This window comes from Grammomys surdaster, unplaced genomic scaffold, assembly GCF_004785775.1.
Source record: "Grammomys surdaster isolate TR1022 unplaced genomic scaffold, NIH_TR_1.0 126219, whole genome shotgun sequence".
Lineage (NCBI taxonomy): Eukaryota > Metazoa > Chordata > Mammalia > Rodentia > Muridae > Grammomys > Grammomys surdaster.
The window spans coordinates 4,270,137-4,284,755 of NW_021621022.1; the positions used below are offsets into that span (position 1 = coordinate 4,270,137).

At 37.9% G+C, this 14,619-nt stretch overlaps 1 protein-coding gene and 1 pseudogene across 1 annotated transcript in view; one reads left to right on the forward strand and one right to left on the reverse strand.

The window, feature by feature from the left end:
• Positions 1-14,619, reverse strand: part of Fzd3 (frizzled class receptor 3) — a 56,917-nt gene that overhangs the window by 22,510 nt on the left and 19,788 nt on the right. The window contains exons 3-4 of the mRNA XM_028758823.1: positions 12,949-13,145; positions 9,683-10,700 (exon numbers count right to left, since the gene is read on the reverse strand). Of these exons, the coding sequence (XP_028614656.1) occupies positions 9,683-10,700; positions 12,949-13,145 (1,215 nt within the window). The remainder of the gene's footprint in view (positions 1-9,682; positions 10,701-12,948; positions 13,146-14,619) is intronic.
• On the forward strand, positions 1,760-2,565 carry LOC114613410 (annotated as a pseudogene).

Here is a 14,619-nt window from a genome sequence, read left to right on the forward strand (position 1 = left end):
TAGCCATAAATAATACTTTTTACAGTGTGACTGAATACATTTTAAAAAATAAATGAACATTCTTGAAAAAAAAAAAAACAGGTTGGTACAAGTGTAGGCAGCGAAATTACATTTTCAGGAAGAACATTCATTTCAAAGATTTTTAAACTAACTTATATTTAGTTCATTTTATTCAAATTATAAGCTTATGTACATGTGATTTGCATTAAAAGCAATTGGAATTTTAAACTATGTGATAAATTACCTCACAAACTGATTAGATTTGAGGCCAACTTTACTTTTTTTTTTTAGAAGCCAGATATCTTTTTTTCTTACTTGTTGTGCATTGTTTGTTATTTATGGTCTCACTATGTAGACCAGGCTGTCTATAAACGCTAGTGCTTAGATTACAGGTGTGAGCTGCCCTACCTGGCTTGTAATGTCAGTATTTTTAGTCAAACACATACAAATGCTATTTAGTCTTTCTATGTTACCTGAGGCAGCTACCCCATTACTGCATAAAACACTTTAAAACTTCCCATTAGAAATTATCGCTTTCTGAATGTTCCTTTAGAAATGCTCAATATTACTTCAAAATGAGAATACAATATTACTGGTGTTCAAGATCCCTCTAAAATGAAATTCTGAATGTATATTAATATTCGAATATTTGGTTGTTAAAAGCCATAAAGTGCAACAAATGTTCTGTGATTCCACTTATATCAGGTACTAGAGTAGTCACAGAGAGGAAGTCGAATTGTGAGTGCCAGAGATTGTGGTGGGTAAGGGTGGGGTCACTGTTAAATGTTTAGCCTCAGATTGAGAAAATGAAAACATTTCTTTTGAAAAAAAAAAGTGCTAGGGAGGGTTGCTAATTGTGAAGGTACTTGGAATGACACACTTAAAGATACTTAAATGGGATTCCAGTTTGCTCAACTGGTAGAGGATCTCTTGTCCCTTCACTCCTCTAGCAAGCCCAAAGCCCTGCATTCTATCCCTAACACTTTATAAACTTGGTCCTTCCTGGCTACAGAATGAGTTTAAGGCAAACATGGCCCACATAAAACACTGTCTTAAAAAGAGAAAAGTAAAAGGCTGAGGATCATAATATGAATTTTTACACTCACGTGTGGTCAGCCTTGTAGTAGTCACTGAAATGTAGTTTGAATAGGTCACGTTAGCTAATGTGACGGTGTAAGCCATAACTTGAAGTGCTTTAGAGTGAAGCCATAGTACATACTTTATGAGGTTACTGTGCATACCAAATGTCATCATTGGCTTTTACCCACCATCAAGTCAACAGACCTGGTGAATTCTTTACAGTACTTCATCCTCTTAAATATGTCAGGTTCAATTCAACAGCCATTTACTCAAGGGCGATTAAAAACTATAAAATCAGGCTGGAGAGATGGCTCAGCGGTTAAGAGCACTGACTACTCTTCCAGAGGTCCTGAGTTCAATTCCCAGCAACCACATGGTGGCTCACAGCCATCTGTAATGGGATCTGATGCCCTTTTCTGGTGTGTCTGAAGAGAGCAACGGTGTACTCATATACATAAAATAAACAAATCTTTTAAAAAAAACTATAAAATCATAAAGGAATTCATTAGACTGTACTATTATTTGAAGAGAATGGTTAATATCAATATGGAAGAAAAATTAAATAACAGAGAAAAAATTTAAATGTATGCATACGAGTGTTTGTAACCATGAGATGTGAATGTGCAAAACGTCTCCATGGAGTTTTAGAAAACATGGAGAAGTCTTACAGTAATCCAGGATGGCTACTTTGGTCTCTGTTGATAAGGATAATGGAGAATCTGGAAACATCTGGCTAAGAATGAGTTGAGGTTAGAGTCTGGTATCAAAACCTCAGATGGGAAATAGCAGGTTTTAAAACCACAAGCTGGCAATGTGTTCAGCGGTCTACCAGCCTTATCTGACATTGGCAGAAAGGCTGAAGAGAGCTACAGAAAAGTCAGCGAAGACTAACAGACCCCTCAAACAAAACCAACCAACTTCCACTGTGAGATAACTGAGAAAATTGTTAAAGCACAAAGTTCTATTCCTGCTTCTGATAACAGCTACCTAGAAATAGAAAAATTCTTCCCCTGTATCCTCTTAACCTGTGGGTTGCAAACCCCTCTGGGGGTCAAACAACCCTTTCACAGGAGTCACAAATTAGATATCTTGCTGATCAGATATTACATTATGACTCATAACAGTAGCAAAATTTCAGTTATGAAGTAACAACTAAAATAATTTTATGGTTGGAGGTCACCACAACATGAGGAACTATATTAAATGGTCACAACATTAGAAAAGTTGAGAACCTCTACTCTAGACTTTTGAGTTTTGACCTACCTGAGGAACAGCAGATTGCACCCTTCCCCTCAGATGAAGTACCTCTCATGATAGTAAACAAGAGAGAGCAGGCCTGAGAAGGTGTAGAACCTGGATCCTGAGCTTCCTCCCCTATGAAGATGCCTTCTCCCCATGGGAATCAATCTGCTGCAGCCTCCTTCTAGTGTTCTCTCCACCCTGGATACTGAATTGTCACCTGTTTGTTATGATGCAGATACTTAAGCATTTTACTCTTTTATAGTTTGCATATGCTGTATTAATAAAACATTTATGAGCCAGGCAGTGGTGGCACATGCCTTTAATCCCTACACTCGAGGCAGAGGCAGAGGCAGAGAGGGGCAGAGAGGGGCAGAGAGGGGCAGAGAGGGGCAGAGAGGGGCAGAGAGAGGCAGAGAGAGGCAGAGAGGCAGAGGCAGGCAGATTTCTCTGAGTTTGAGGCCAGCCTGGTCTACAGAATGAGTTCCAGGACAGCCAGGGCTACATAGAGAAATCCTGTCTTGAAAAAAACAAAAACAAACAAACAAAATAAAAACCCCAAGACCAAAAAACCCCCGAAACAAAAAAAGCAAAACAACAAAATTGTGTGTATAGAAAAAAAAGTTTTAGAAAATCTATGAAAAGATCAGATTCGACTTACATTAAAACTTCTTAAAAACAAAAAACCCTAAACAAACAAAAATTCCAAATCACAAAAGCCTGAAGATGCTTGTGATGCAAATAACTGGAAAATGGCAATCCATGAAAGCACTGACCAAAGGTAACAAATAGGCAAATCACAGGGGAGAAGCCACAAGTCCAATAGGCACATAGAAATACCTTATCATTAATACAGGGATGTACACTATAGCACTGGGATAGTACTTTAAAGGCTGGCAAAAAATTTCATGCCTGATACCCATAAAAGGGAAACAAATGTCTGAATATAAATTAAAATAGCCACTCGAGTTGAAGATTCAAAAGAATCCTACAATGCAACAATTGCAGATTTTGATAAATAACCTGTAGAGACCAGGACAGGATGTTACAAAGAATGTGGGTTATGGATGAAGAATAAATGTCATTTTAAAGAAATGGTAACAACAGTGCTGGGGACATAGCTATGATGTTATCACAGTCAGTGGTCATATATGATGAGGTCATATATGACAGTTTCTCCTTTGCTTTGTGGTATAGTCTATACAAATAATGCTTTTATCTTTGTAAGAAATAATAACTACTATCTTTAAAACTAATAATTTATAGGCCAGAGGAAAATAATAATTGAACATCTATTGATTTTCCTACCAGACTTGCTTACTAAAACGTCTTAATACAATCTTCAGACCTGAAAGTAAAAGAAAGAGGTAGCTGAATCATATTAACTGCTTCCCTGTATATATTACCTATGATTCAATTATATGTCATGTTAGTGCTAGTAGAGAAATAATGTTTGGCTGAAAGGCAGTCTTTTACTATATCAGAGCAGGGACGCTATCATTCTCAGCATCTACTGTCGGCAGTGACTGACCCACACCCTAGCACTGTTGCTATTTCTTTAAGATGGCCTTTCTTCTCCATCTCTGTACCTACATCCTTACTGCTATCATTCACTAATTTACAGAATATGCTCTCAGAGTTCACTGATAGGAAGAAACGATACATGAACACAGCCCTTTAGCATGAGATGTAAACATTTTAATAGTGTTCAGAGACCTGACAGATCTCATTAGATACAGAAAAGGTCCTTGACAAAATCCAACACCTCTTCATGATAAAAGTCCTGAAGAGATTAGAGACACAAGGGACATATTCAACACAGTAAAGGCAGTTTACAGCAAGCCCTTAGGCAACATCAACTTAAATGGAGAGAAATTCCAAAGCAATTCCACTAAAATCAGAAACAAGATAAGGGTGTCCATTTTCTCCATATCTATTTAATATAGTACTTGAATTTTTAGGTAAAGCAGTAAGATAACTGAAGGAGATGAAGGGAATAGAAATTAAGAAGAAAGAAGTCAAGGTATTGATATTTGCAGGTGATATTATAGTATACTATCACCTCAAGTGAACTTACAATTTCTACCAGGGAAATTGTATAGCTGATGAACACTTTCAGCAGCAAGATGGCTAGATACAAGATTAACTAAAATCAATCAATCAATCAATCAATCAATCACCTTTTTATATACAAATGACAAGTAGACTGAGAAAAAAATCAGAGAAACAACACCCTTCACTATAGCCATAAATTGTATCAAATATCTTGGAGTAGCTCTAAACAAACAAGTGTAATGCTTATATTAAAAACTTCAAGTTGTTGAAGAAAGAACTTGAAGATATTAGAAGATGAAAAAAAAATCTCCCATGCTCATGGATTGGTAGGACTGGCATAGTAGAAATGGCCATCCTACCAAAAGCAATCTACAGATTCAATGCAATACCCATCAAGATTCCAACATAATTCTTTACAGATCTTGAAAAAACGAAACAAAACAAAAAAACATAGGATAGCTAAAACAATAAAAGAATAGTACAAATAAATAAGAACAATGAAAGAACTGGAAACAACCCAGATGTCCCATAACGGAAGGAAGAATGGATATAGAAAATGTGGTTCATTTACACAATGAAATACTACTCAGCTATTAGGGAACAAGGGCATTCTAAGTTTTGCAGGCAAATGGATAGAACTAGAAAATATCATCCTGAGTGAGGTAATTCAGACCCACAAGGACATGCATGGTATGTACTCACTAATAAGTAGATATCAGCCAAAAAAACACAGAATACCCAGGATACAATCCACAGAACTCAAGAAGGACAAGCCAAAGGGCCCAAGTGAAGATGCTTCAGTCCCACTTGGATGGGAGAAGAAAGCAATCACAGGAGAGAGAGGAAGGGAGGAACCTGGGTGGGAAAGGGGAGGGGGGAAGGGGAACATAATTAGGTAGTGTGTGGGGGGAGGGACAGGAGAGAAGCCCTGGGGGCCAGCAGAAAGATTAGAAATATGCAACCTTGGAAGGAGGTATGGGGGGACCCTCTAGAATGTACGAGAGACCTGGGAGATGAGAGACTCTCAGGACTCAAAGGGAGGGACCTTACATGAAATGCCCAACAGTGGGGAGAGGGAACTTGTAGAGCCTACCTCCAGTAGAAAGACAGGGCATCAAGTGGAGGGATGGGGGGGGGGTCATCACCCCAGTCAGAAACTCTGACCCAGAATTGTTCCTATCTAATAGAACTGCAAGGACAAATATAAAGAAGAGACTGAGGGAAAGGCGGTCCAGTGGCTGGCCCAACTTGGGATCCATCTCAAAGGGAGGCTCCAAGGCCAGACACTATTACTGATGCTACTGTGTGACAGATAGGAGCGTGGCTGTCCTCCAAGAGGCCCAACAAGCAGCTGACTGAGACAGATGCAGATACTTACACCCAACCAATGGACTGAAGTTGAGGACGCATGCGGTTGAATTAGGGAAAAGCTAGAAGAACTTGAGGAGGAAGGTGACCCCAAAGGAAGACCAGTAGTCTCAACTAACCTGGACCCCCGAGCTCTTTCAGACACTGAGCCACCAGGCAGGCAGCATGTACTAGCTGGTCCGAGGCCCCCGACACATATACAGCAGAGGACTGCCTGGTCTAGCCTCAGTGAGAGAAGATGCCCTGAACCCTTGAAAGACTTGAGACCCCAGGGAGTGGGGAGGCCTGGCAGATTGGGGTAGGGTGGGGACATCCCACTGGAGGTCGGGGGAGTCGGGGGTGGCCCCCGGGGAGGAGGAATGAGATGAAGAACTGTGAGAGGGTACACCAGGAGGGGGATAATGACTGGACTGTAAAAAAGATTAAAGATAATTAAAAAGAAAAGAAAAACCAAACCAAACCAAACAAACAAAAATGAGGTACAGGGCTGGAGAGGTGGCTCAATGGTTAAGAACACTGACTGCTTTCCTAGAGGTCCTGAGTTCAATTCCCAGCAACCACATGGTAGCTCACAACCATCTATAATGGGATCTGATGTCCTCTGCTGGTGTGTCTAAAAGACAGCTACCGTGAACTACTATACATAGAATAAATAATTCTCTTTAAAAAATGAGGTACAAATCTAAACAGAATTCTCAATGGAGAACTCTCAAATGGGTGAGAAACACTTAAAGAAATGCTCAACAACCTTACCCATCAGGAAAATGCAAATAAAAACGACTCTGAGATTCCATCTTACACCTGTCAGAATGGCTAACGTCAAAAACTCAAGGGCTGGAGAGATGGCTAAAGGGTTAAGAGCAACGACTGCTCTTCCTGAGGTCCTGAGTTCAATTTCCAGCAACTATATGGTGGCTCACAACCATCTATAATGGGATCTGATGCCCTTGTCTGGTGTGTCTGAAGACAGCAACAGTGTACTGATATACATAAAAATAAATAAATAAACCTTAAAAAAAAAAACCCTCAAGTGACAGCCTCTGCTGGTGAGGGTGAGGGGGTGAGGAACAAGGGAAGCACTCCTCCATTACTGGTAGGATGCAAACTTGTCCAGCTACTATGGAAACCAGTTAATTCCTCAGAATCGATCTACCTCAAGACCCAGCTATACCATACCACTCTTGGACACACACCCAAAGGACACTTCATTCTATCACAAGGATACTTGTTCAACTATGTTCATAGCAGCTTTATTTATAATAGCCAGAAACTAGAAATAATTTAGATGTCTCTAAACAGATAAATGGATAAAGAAAATATGGTGCATTTATACAATGGAGTATAACTATTTAAAAAAAAAAAAGAAATTTGCAGGCAAATGGATGGAACTAGAAAAATATCATCCTGAATGAAGTTAACTCAGACTCAGAAAGATAAATATGACAAGTACTCACTTATAAGTAGATATTGGCCATTAAGTAAATGACAACTAAGCTATAAGTAATCCAAAGGCCAGAGAGGATAGATAACAAGGAGAGGTCTGGAGGGGTTGCATGAATCTCCCTGGGAGGGAGAAATAGATTTTTACAAGTGGACTTGGAGGGTACGAGGATGAGATTGTTGGGGGTCAGGTGTGGTGGGAGATGGGGTGGAGGTGTGAGAATACTAGGAGACACAGCTGGAATTGGGAGGCATTTGGGGGATAGATAGTGTGAAACGTAGTTCAGTGAAAACTTCCTGAAATCTATGAAAGGACATCCTAATGGGGACTCCTAGTAATAGGGCATATAGAGTCTCAACTGGCCATCTCTTGTAGCCAGGCAAAGCTTCCAGTAGTGGGACAGGGTTGCATTCAATTGAGTTGGCCAAAGGGGTGCCTGAAAAATCCCAAACAACCCAGGTTCTGTTGAGATGAAGGATGACTCTCCACAAACTGACAGCACGGTTCCACTTGCTGAGGACAACGTGCACACAACTCACTGAACATGAATAAACTGAGCTGGTGCCTATATGGAACTTCTACCCTTATGTTCTCATCTCTGGTGCGGGAAGGTACTTTGCAGCACTGAAAGAGAAACGTGGACACTAACTCAGCCATAAAACTTGTGGGTGTAGCCAACCAGTATCTGATCTGACTTAAAGCCCACTCCGTGAGAAAGAGCCCATACCCAAACACTGCTTAGATAGCCAAGAACCAAAGACTAGATAGCTCAGAGACATGGTAAAACCAAACACTACTGGTCTTTAAAAAAAAAAAAAAAAGATGATTTCTAATGATATTCAGCTATACTCATAGATCAGTGCCTTATCATCATCAGAGAGGCTTCCATTGGCAGTAGTTAAGAACAGCGCAGAGACCCACAGCCAGACATCATGCAGAAAGTCTAAACTGGAAGTTTCCATCAAATCCCCCTCTCCACTTCCCACAAGCCCAGGGAATCCCACGAAAAAGGTGGAAAGATTGCAAGAGTCAGAGGTGATGGAGGAAACCAGAACAAGGATCTCTGAATCAATTAAACAAGGTGCATATGAGCACACACACACAGACTGAAGCAGCAAGCACAAGGCCTTCATTAGTCTAACAGGTCCTCTGCATGTACATTATAGCTATTAGCTTGCTATTTTCAGGGGATTCCTTAGTGTGAAAACGACTGAGTCTTTGACTCTTGTGCCCACTCTTGGGACTCTTCCTCCTATTGGACTGTCATGTCCAAATTCGATTTGATGGGTTTTACTTCATTTTATATTTTATTTTGTCATGTTTGATTGTTATCTCTTAGGGAGAGAAAACTATAATCAGGGTATACTGTATGAGAATAGATTCTAGTTTCAATAAAAGAAAAAAGTTCTTGCTCTCAAAGAGTTCACTGTCTAGTAGGAAGAAAGATCCATGAACATCGCCCTTTAGTCTAAGATGCAAGTACCTTTAATAGTATTTAGAGGTCTGAGAAATGCCAGGAGTACTTAAATGACTGGTGTACTTAAAAGATAGGGAATAGATGCAATATCAGAACATTCTCTTGAGAAAACTCCTTGTGAGGGGCTGAGAGACCACTCAGCAATTAAAGCACTTACTGCTCTTGGAGAGGATATGGGTTTGGATTCTAGCACCTACATGATGGCTCATAACCACCTATAACTTCAGTTCCAGGGGATCTAACTCCCTTTTATGAATTCCACTGGTACTAGGCAAACATATGGTGCATATATGTATATGCTGGCAAAACACTCATACACATAAAATTAAATATACAAACCTTAACAAATTAAGAGAAAAATCTTTTAAAAGGAAGAAGATCAGGTATCATCTAGAGGATGGGATCCTCCGAGCTGTTCTCCTAGGACTAACTACCAGCTGGTCACACACTAAGCATGGCGAGTCACTCAGTATTTCAAATATTCAAACAAAATCGACATGTATAAAGATTTATAGTATATACAGAATCCACTTCTTTCTAGATCAAAAATTCTGATTCTGTGACTCTTCAAACTAAAAGGTACATCACAAAATATTCAGTATTCAAACAAGAAAATAATGCCAAGAGGGTTTATGTAATTAAATTACATAAAACTGTAAAACTGTTCAAACAATTAATAATCTGACCACCAGTAAAATTTCCATAGAAGACCCTTACCCCAGAGTTGAAACAGTTTTCTCCCCTATAAAGTCTGACTTTCAAAGAATCAATAAATTTTTTGTGGTAATGGAAATAAATTGCTTTAAGTTCCTAGTAAAGTAATGTACATCGTCTTTTAAAATGAATGTCTATACAAATATGTGTATTATATACTTACTGATATACTTACTTCACTTTAAAATATCAATGTGTAGGCTTAATGTTCATAAAGATTTAGAAAAACAATAGATAAGATCTTCTATTTATAGTAACCCTCTTTTCACTCCTGCACATTCTGAGAATTGTAACAAGGGTTCCCTTACCTGGTATGGACATGGAATGTGATATTCTCTGCAGCGTTCCTGTATCCATGTTGTTTCCCAGATGCCGCGGTAAGCTTGCTCATAAAAGTAACATCCAATTACAACCAAGAGTGGTACAAGGTAGAGAATGCTGAAAACACCGATCCGGATCATGAACTTCACTAACTTATCTTGGTTTTCCTTTTCTAATGGGATCTCAATCCGAACTCTGTTTAGGGATATAATGCCGGCTAAGAGGAGAGAAACCCCAACTACCACATATAGGCAGAGGGGAGCAAGAACGAAATATCTTAACGCATCAACGTCGTAGAGGCCGACAAAACAAACGCCACTAATATTGTCACCTTCAATTTTATTCATCGCTAAAAGGATGATAGTTAGAGTTCCAGGGATGCCCCAGGCACTGGCATGAAACAGCAATGCTTTCTTCTCAATAGCTTCACTGCCCCACTTTGGCACAGCTGCTAAAAACCATGTGATGGTAAGAATTACCCACCATACACTGCCAGCCATAGTGAAAAAATAAAGTACCATAAAGAGCATGGTACAGGCCTTATTGTGAGATCCTTGTGTCACTGTGGAAGCCTTATACTGTGCAGGGCTAGATGCATTGCAGGCTACTCGGTCCTCGAGCAAAAACCCAATGAAGAAAATTAATGACACCATCATATAGCATACTGCATAAAATATGATAGGCCTTTCAGGGTAACGGAATCTCGTGACGTCAATTAGAAAGGTTAAAAAAGTAAACAATGTGGCAGAGAGGCAAATGATTGAAATCAGGCCTATGAAATAGCGAGCAAATGACAGTTCTTCTCTCCTGAAGTACATATTGGGACATGGTGGTGAACAATCTCGCACGTGCAGAAATGAATAGCCAAGATCAGGATCAATTTTCAATTCTCGGGGACACCAAAAACCATAATCTCTCTGCACTGCAACTGGGGCTCCTTCAGTTGGCTCTCCAACTAAATTCAAATCCACAAGTCGGGGATAAGGCTCATCACAATCTGGAAACCTAAAAATCAAAAGATGAGAAATATATTTACTTCCAGGGAAATCTGTTGTCACTTAACAATTTCAATTTCTAAATTTAGCACCTATGACTTCATCTATTCGTGTAATTTAGGATAAATAGAAATAAAGAAAATGGCATATTCTGGGGAGCTTCAAACGTTTTAAATTACATTAGTCTTAAAATTAAATTTGTTTTACCTTCAAAATCAGCACTCCACTAAAACAGTCAATCCAGCCACTAATAATAAATAACATATACATGGAATGTGTATTTAGTACAATCTTTATCGTTTCCAAATGTGAAATATGTGTGCATGTGTACGTGCAATTATATTGTACCAAAAGAATAACAACTAAAAGCTCAAACCTAAGATTTAAAAATCTTCCTTTAAGGCTACCTTAAATGTCCACGGTGCTGTGAGCTAGATCATTAATAAACAACCTCACACATGACTTTTAAATTTCATGTACACTCTCTATTATCTATGGGGAAGCAATGCTGGGTTTAGAATCTGGGCATTTATGAATGCCAAGCAAGCACTCAACCACTTAAGTGACACCCCAGCCCAATTTTTTGTTTATCTTCCTGGGTAACTAAAGGGCATCTCAGTTCTTTAATATCATCTCACTTTTTCCTATCATCCTGACAACTCCTCATCAACACACTCTACCCTTAAATTCAGTTATTCCTAAACATGACTATGTGCAAAATTAAGGATTTTTTAAAAAGAAAACTCTATGTACTTGTCACCACAAATCTTACTTCAGAAAGCTACACATGTCCTCCTTAGGACTGCTTTCATTATATCCCATAGATTCTGGTCTGCTGTATTTTCATTTCCATTTGGCTCAGGGCATTAAAAAAATTTCCTTCTTGATTTCTTCAATGATCCACTCATCATTCTCTAGTGTGTTGTTTAATCTACAGGAGCCTATGTATTTTGTAGTTTCTCTAGGTGTTGATTTCTAGCTTTATTTCATTATAATCAGATAGTAACTATTTCAATTTTCTTATTTTGCTGATTCTTGTTTGTGAGATTCCAGGGAAAGTATAAAGGAAAGCAAGATATGAACCCTGTAAGGGACCTAACACAAGGGACACTCAGGAAGAGGATGCAAGAAGGAAACAAGATCCACTGGTCTGAAACAGTGTAACACAGCAGCTTAGATAGGATACTCTAAGGTTTAAATTAGATTCTAAATCAGATACAAGTTTAAATAAATGCCAGGATCTTAAAAGAATGAACTGAGATTATCAACAAAAATATCATTTCAAGTGACAGGCAACAAAGCTTACACTAAGTAATGTGATAGAAAAAAAATGAAAAAACAAAACCACAAAGCCAACACAACAGCCTTAGATATCAACACATCTGTATCAAATGCATATAAGCTTCTAAAATGATAGTTATGAGTAATTATTTTCTTCTCTATATTTGGTAATTTTCCATGAATGGCATTACTTCTAAAAACAGAAAAGTATTTTTTTTTTAAAGATTTATTTATTTATTTTATGTATGTGAGTACACTGCAGCTGTCTTCAGACACCAGAAGAGGGCATCAGATCCCATTACAGATGGTTGTGAGCCACCATGTGGTTGCTGGGAATTGAACTCAGGACCTCTGGAAGAGCAGTCAGTGCTCTTAACCACTGAGCCATCTCTCCAGCCCAGAAAAGTATTTTAAAAGTAGAAAAAAAGTATCAACCAAAGATTTTGTTTATGTAATTCTTAATTCCTATAAATTTCTTCACAGATGTATCTTGATCCTTTCATTTTAATTCTTCCAAATTTCTACAAAAAAAAATGAGATCATGAAACAGTGCTCATTTTTTTCCACAAAAAAAATGAGATCATGAAATAGTGCTAAACTGTTTTGAGAACTGTTTTACAATACAAATACTGCATACTGCAAATCAGTATTTGTATAAACACCCACACATTAAAAAAAAAAAACAAATACCCTGCTCTTTAAAATAAATTAAAGACAAAAAACAAAACAAGACAAAAAAACAAAACAAAACAAACAAACAAACAAACAAAAAAGCCGGGCGGTGGTGGTGCACGCCTTTAATCCCAGCACTTGGGAGGCAGAGGCAGGCGGATTTCTGAGTTCGAGGCCAGCCTGGTCTACAGAGTGAGTTCCAGGACAGCCAGGACTACACAGAGAAACCTTGTCTCAAAAACCAAAAATAAATAAATTAATTAATTAATTAAAGACACGCATAAGCATAAAAATATGATCCATACCTACTGCACTCCATATCTTCAGACCAAGGGACACCAAACATCTCCATGAGCTTTGAACACTCGCTATAGGCACGCTGACACAGCCTACGGCAGGGAAGGGTGACACGTCCATATTCCATACAGATAGGGGCATAGAGTGCACAAAGAAATGGTCGAAAATCCCGAGAACAATCCAGGTTCACCACAGGGTGGAATGGCTAGGAAAAAATTAAAACTGAATAATTAGATAAAAGCTTTACATAAATTTGTTAATATCTTGTTTCTTTTTAATTCATTTTTAAAATTTTTCAAGAATATTAATATTTCTAAGTTTTTTTTAAAAAATAAAATGTTCTCTGAGCTATTTCTCAAGGGCTTATTTTGGTTAAATCCAAGAACTATGACAGAATTGATAAATCCTTATATATATCTAAGTGTTACAGGTGATATTAATAAAGCAGGCTAGAAATTACTAATAATAAAGCTTATTTAATATAGGAAAAAGAAAAATTATATAAGAAATGCTTTAAAGTTCAAGAATGATTACAGTTTTATTACAGTTTAGAGGTGAGACTATAAGGGTTTTAACTTTCTTTTATGTATTTCAATTTCTTTGTTTTCTCCAATTAACACCCATCAAAAAGAATGAATTAGTAGCAGAAAGTGGTTCTGGGAAGGTGAGAAGGAAGAAGACAGGTAGTTACAGTGTAAAGGGTTGGGGTAGGAAAGGCCTCTCAACAGTTGCATCCAGAAATTGTACACAGTAAAGGGTGTTCTGGTAGAGAAAACATCTCTTACCTTTTGCTGACTGGTTTACATTTTTTTAAACATAAATAACTGAAATTTCTAAATAATTCTTTAAACTGAAATCAAACATTGTAAATATAGCTAATGCTACAATTTTATACTACCTTGATAAAAGAAAACTTATGGTCCCAAATATAAAACTAGGCTAGGAAAGCTACTGTAACTAGAGGAATAGATTAAATGTCCCCGCCAAAAGTACATCTGTATTTCTATTGAGAATTTTTCCAGTTGTTTTTAAAATTAATTGAGCTACAGCTGATTGTGAACTGGTTATACTCTAACCACTGGATTTATCTACTGAATAAGAATGAATTTGCCCAGCACTTGGAAGGCAGAGGCAGGTGGATTTCTGAGTTCGAGGCCAGCCTGGTCTACAGAGTGAGTTCCAGGACATCCAGGACTACACAGAGAAACCCTGTCTCGAAAAAAACAAAAAACAAAACAAAACAAAAAGAATGAATTTGTTTCTCTATATCAGGAAACTGAAAGTCAGTTAAATCAATGGCAAAGAAACTAACTGTAAAGTATACACAATAACATATAACAATCAACAATCCCTTCTAAGTATGATAGTTTCCATGAAGAAAAACTTAAAAGAGAAGTTTTAAGTTACCTACTTAAGCTGCTGGAGAACTACTCATGAAAAACTAGTCATGTCTTATATAAAAAATTACCTCAAAATTTATCAATTTCAGAGTAAGACATAAAACAATGGAAAACATGATTTAAAAAAAAGACAATGGCAAAGCCTGTACACAAACTCTCTTACAAACAGACAAGTGAGTGCATGTGCATATAAAAACAAGCAAAGATCAGAAAGTAAAAAGTGCTAGCTACACAAGCCTGACAACCTAAGGTGGCTATCCAGAAGCACATAAAAAGCTA